General features: G+C 36.0%; 1 protein-coding gene across 1 annotated transcript in view; it reads left to right on the top strand.

The window, feature by feature from the left end:
• CCPG1 (cell cycle progression 1) overlaps positions 1-5,784 on the top strand; it is a 20,273-nt gene that overhangs the window by 1,204 nt on the left and 13,285 nt on the right. The window contains exons 2-4 of the mRNA XM_010289324.1: positions 261-337; positions 4,437-4,551; positions 5,529-5,608. Of these exons, the coding sequence (XP_010287626.1) occupies positions 261-337; positions 4,437-4,551; positions 5,529-5,608 (272 nt within the window). The remainder of the gene's footprint in view (positions 1-260; positions 338-4,436; positions 4,552-5,528; positions 5,609-5,784) is intronic.

The following is a 5,784-nucleotide window of genomic DNA, read 5'->3' as shown; positions in this document are numbered from 1 at the left end:
GAATGCCGACGTTTTATTAGGTTTTTTGGGAAATGAAGGTGATGGGAGGTCAGGGCATCTCTTCTTACATCACTGCTGTAAGTCAGGAATGACAAGTCTAGCCTTCTCAGAGCTTAAAATGATGATTGGTGAGGGCTGCCATATTCAATGCTTGATGGGTCTTGAAAACTGTAACAGCCTGAAAAAAAACTTGGGGATGGTAAGAGATCCTTTTGTGAGAAGGTTTGAGTTTTGAAGTGACTTTCTTTTGTGTTTTCCAGGGAGTCACAGCAGCTTTTATCACAAGTTCTTTGCAATTCACGTTGGAATTCTGGGGTTCCTTGGCCCTTTTGTTCAGGCAGGATACCATGAGGCATAAAACATGTAGAAATAACCTGGATGTTGGCACCTAGTGGAGGAGGAATTCATTTGGCAGTGCAGGGCTTGGCTAGTGGCAGCAACTAAGAGAATCACAGAATCACTAAGGTTGGAAAGGACCTTCCATAAAGTCCAACCATTAGCCCAACGCCACGCGTTGTTGGGCTTTGTTTTTTTTGGGGGAGCAAATTGTCACTGAAGAGGTATCTTCCATAAGGAAATACACAAAAGCAATCCAATTATTTAAGGAAGTTGTGATGATAGATTCTGTGGCCGCAGACAGAAGGAGCTAACAGACTGTGTGCAAGGCAAAAAACTGTTCTTGGTTCAAAATACTTGTTGTCTATGAAAACCTATTCCATGGATGTGTGGAGCTCTGTCAAATTTGTATGGCTTCAGTTGTGTTTCCATCTTTTGATCTCTGCTTTAGCTTCATTTATTAGGCATACTTTTATGTGGGATGAAATGCTAGAATTCCCTTATTCTTTGATCAAGTCTTGGGGTATAGCTATTTGTAAGGTCACTATTATGTTTGTATAGCCCTGGTTTAATTTGTGTGTTTGTGTTTCCTATCTTCTGATGTTTGACTAGTTGTATAAAGTGACAATGGCTTTATTAAAACAAAAGTAGTTTTAAATTCCTAGCAGAATAAAGCTTGAGACAAAAGAAAAAAAGTGAAGCAATTAAAGGTCTGTTGGGATGGGATTGCCTAGGTGTCTATAGGATAGGTGTCTGAACCTGAGGTTGGTTTCTAAGTTTGCATTGTATAGATTAAATCAATATGATCAATGGAGTCTAGACAGTGGTAATTCTTGCTCTAAGGTCAACACTTATATTTGATCAGTTGACTCCACTGACTCTATTGATTGTAAAGATGCCTTCAACAATTTGCTCAGGTGTAGACACTTGAGGTTAGGTAAGATTAATGTTTTATCTTTCTTCCTCTAGCGGCGAACGAGGCAGGCTTAAGTTGCCTAGAAACTCGGAGGGGCCCTACCTATTAGTGTGGATCTCTATATACTTTTCTTCTTTAGTCCTGAGGATTTTTGTATCTCTTCAGATCTTGGCTGATGTGTGGATGTAGTAGGGGATTTTTTTTCTGGCTTGTTTTGTTTTTTTAAGTATTTAGCATTGTCTTTTAAACTGAGCAGGTTATTGGGCCAGAATCCTCAGGGCAAATGGGTTAACTATTTTCCTGGAATGACACTTACATATTGGTTGTCTCTATCTTCTTATTGCCTGTCCCAAAACATTTTCAAGGAACAGTACTTGAGATACTTCTTTCATAGGAGGAAAATAGGAAGTAATGGGAAGAGGTTATGGGTTGTGATCAGCTGTTTCTCCTTCACTGCACACTCCCCTGTTTGCAGATTATAATGAAAAGCTGGGTAATTCAAAAGGCAAGCCATTGCAAGCTTGTGATTGTACTCGAGTTTTGAAAGCTCAGTTGAGTTTCAAAAGCAAGAGATACAGTTTGTGGCTTATATGTGTTGGTATGCAGTTTCATTCCTGTTGGCAGCAAGGTGGTATTTAAGAGATGGTTAAAACTACTTTTCCTTGTTTTGGGTAACAAACTGGGAATCCTGTCACCAAAATAAAAACAGAAAACCCACTCACTCCAGTCCTCGAGACCAAGCAGGATACAGGAGTGCACAGGCTGCCAGACTTTACCAACTTTTATTAAAAAAAAAGTGAAAGGATTTCAGAGTTGGCTACAACAGTTGGGTTACTCAGCTGTTAACTGCAGGCTTTACTTTCATACTTGGGATGGTTATTTTACACTGGAACTGAAAATGTATTATGCAGTCTAAATAAATTAACATAATACAACATTATAGGAAGACAGGGATTTGTCTAGCCAAAGCAGAACAGATTTCTGTGATGTAGAGATTTTCTGTTCCCAGTTATTCTTCCCTGATTAAAAGAATTAAAATCATTCTGTTCGGGGTGGGAAAACACTGGTGTTTAAAAGCTCCCGGTATGGGTGTTCTCCTGGTAAGAGAGCTTTGAATCTGAGCATGAAGAAAGTAGAATGAATGGGATGGCTAGACACCTTTCACACCCTTGTTATCCAGGGATGGGGTGACATGTGGGCTACTGTATGCTTTGGGGAAATGATCTGGCTATTTCGGAAGGGGGTAGAGCTAAGGATTAGACAAATCTGGAATACTATAGTATTACTTTCTCATGTATTATTGTGACCTGTATTGATGTTGACACAACGGAATCAGTTTCTGGATTTGCTTTGCCATTTACAAAGGCATCAAGTTAAGAGAGGCAAGAAATAGCAATTGGCTAGATTGTGATTGCAGAGAACTGACAGCTGTGTATACTCAGTTTAATAGCTGCTTTGAACAGAGAAGTTGTCGTGTGTATCATTGGATTATTCTCTTAAGAAAGGATCTGCTAATTTTGTGTAGGAGTGTAGGAAAAGGAGTGAGAAGACAATATCCTTTCTCAACCTCTTTGCTGTTGATGAAATGGGAGGGTGATGGAGGTCTAGCAACAAATTAAGTGAATCAGAGAGTTCAGGCATCCACACCAGGCTGTGTGTGTTTATAAAAGTATGGCTTATCTTGTACTCAGCTAGCCCCATTTCTTGGTATTTTAGCTACAATTTTAATCTATATTCCTGATGTTTGCCTTGTTGTAGAGCCTGGGCAAACTAAATTTTTGTTATTCTTTTTCTTCCTCACCATTTAAGAAATTAATGGTTTTATTACACCAGAGGACAATTGTCACACAATAAATCTATATACCTATCTATAAAACCCAACCAAGCGAAAAACCCTGAATAATTTTGTATTTTCTTCCCTGAGATTTCACTCAGATTTTAATAAGTTACTTGTAATTGAGTGGCGAATTTCTGCCAAACATTTGAGATTAAAATTGTGATACTTTTGTAGTCAAAAGAAGAAAATACAAAGTGTTTGTCAAATTACTAAAGCAGTTAATTTTTGAAGCCTTTTAAAAAGGGACATACATTCTACAAACATATTACAAAGTTATCTTATGCAGCTCTTTTTGAGGTATCTAATCTTCCTGAAGTAGTCTGCTCCTAAAAACAAAAGCACACATGTTTGCTTGAATCCTGAAATGAGACATCTATGGAAACCTGATATGGAAGTATTACTACTACTGTAATTTCACACCTGCTGTTGCAAAAATAACTATCCCTGTTTACAAAAACAGCTCAAGTTATTTATGGATCAGAGTGACTTAGTATTTTTCAGTTATGTTTTGCATGTTTATAGTTTTCTGATAACCTTAGTTGTGTTCCATCAGTTCTTTTAAACAAAGATTACAATATGAAGATTAAATATTCAGAGTTGGCAACCGTATTCCTTGCCTTTAGTGCCCTGCAGTCTCTGACTGTTGTTTATCTTCAGTTCCTGTTTTGCTCTGAGGTTGCAGCTGACTGGCAGCTGACTAATAACTAAGGCTTCTTTCTGGATTAAAGATAGAAATCCAATTTAGAGATTGTATCAATATTTGTTTTCCTGGTGCCAGAGATGTTCTATTAAAACAGCCATTGAATTTGCTGACAGGAATTGAGATGGCCTAGAGTTACACGTATTTTTTCGTGATACTAGTACTTACTAGAGTTCATGCTGGTACTCTTGAAGTTGTTTTTTTTGGGGTGCGGGGGTGTGTATTTACATACAACACATGGACATGTGTGCAAGAATTAGAGCCCATTGTCGAATTTTGAATATCTCCTCTGTTTCTCTAGATGTTATTAAATAAATGTCTAATAAAGCTAATAAAACCAGTTATTTAAAATACTTAGCATAGTTGTTAATGGATGCCTAAATTGCTTTTTTCCCCTCCTAGAATTGTCTTTCTCTGCCTTTTCTTCAGTCATGGTCATAGGTATTACACACTAACAGCTGTTTCCCTCTAGTTAATTACTTGGCATTTCTCATGCTTTGCTTAAAATCATCTTCAGTTTTAAAGTTTATTATTCTTCTCTTCTGTTTTTATTATTAATGTTCTCTTTCCTTTGTAAACCTTTTCTTCTGTTTTATTGATCAAAACCCCAATAACTGTAATGTTCATTTAAAACTCTTCAACTCCAGGGTTCTGATGTAGAGACAGTGATTTCCGAAAATGGAAGCACAAATGATAACCATGAGTTTGTTTCAGAAGAATATGTTTCTTTGCAAGACGAGGAGCAACCAATTGATTTGCAAGGTAAGATAAAAAAGAGGAGCAGTTCCATAAAATAAGTAAGCGTCTGTTGTAGCATTGGCACAAAATTAGTGTTTTTAATAGAGTTTGTATACTCTGTAGGCCTTTGTCAAAGTACTTGCTTCATACTCAGTCATCAACTTGATAAAAGTATTTTTTTATTGAAATAGATGAGATTAGTAGAATGTCTTTCATTTTGTCAATACTTTAGATGTGTTACATAATAGTATACATTGGTGTTCCTGGAAGTTTACAGAAGTGCTATTGATAAAAGAAATTTACTATATTAAACATTTCTTAATAATGTCATAGATCAAGTAAGAGTAATTTGGAAGGAACCATCCATGCTTTTACACCTGAAAAATAATATTGTGACACTGTGCTAGCATTTCTTGAGTTGGAAGTATAAGTCTGGTGCATATGAATATAATGAAAATCCTTCCACTTAGTTTAATTACTAAATTTAATACTCAATTTGTTGATACTAGTACAAGAACACAGACTTGACAGGTTTCGTGTGTACTTGACAAAATTGAGCTTGGCCATGTTTCCAAATTCATAACCTCAATTTGTAGAAACATGACTAGACACTCAAACTCTAATGACTATCTTGAAAATATTTTAATTATCTTAGCATGCAAATGTACTGTGGTATCAACTTACAGTATAGTGTTGTTTTTTTATCTAGCTGTGCTTTTCATTTATAGGTTACTTCCATTATGATCAGTGTGAGCATTTGAGTTTAAATATCCTCCAAAACATTGTATTACATAATGACAAAGTGGATTCTGATGCTTGTTAGAGGAATATTAAAAATTAAGTTTAGTGTATTTTTAGAAAAGCTTCCTGGTATGTGTGGATAATAGAAATCTCTCACAATTATATGTATTCTAATATTATATGGGAGTGGGCATAATTTGTGGAGTTACTGGCTTTTAATTCCATGTTTGTTTGTTTTTTTCCTCTTTTTATTTATATAGCTCAGTGCAACAATGATGGAGAGGTATCAGTGGTAGACAATACTCTCTCCACTTTTGAGGAAACTCAGACAGTTCCAGAGGTAAATTACGTTATGTTATTCAGAAAGTTCTGTAAGTCCTGTATGACAATGCCGAACAGTGTTTTGAAGGCATTGAAATAAAGACACTGATTTTACCTTTTTTTTAAAGCATTAAGAATTCTCGCTATTTTTTAAAATTACTTTATATTGTATGTGTCTGAATGTTTTTTACATTG

This window comes from Phaethon lepturus, unplaced genomic scaffold, assembly GCF_000687285.1.
Source record: "Phaethon lepturus isolate BGI_N335 unplaced genomic scaffold, ASM68728v1 scaffold52896, whole genome shotgun sequence".
Lineage (NCBI taxonomy): Eukaryota > Metazoa > Chordata > Aves > Phaethontiformes > Phaethontidae > Phaethon > Phaethon lepturus.
Note: the sequence above shows the minus strand (reverse complement) of the source record. Positions and strands in the feature narration are given on the sequence as shown.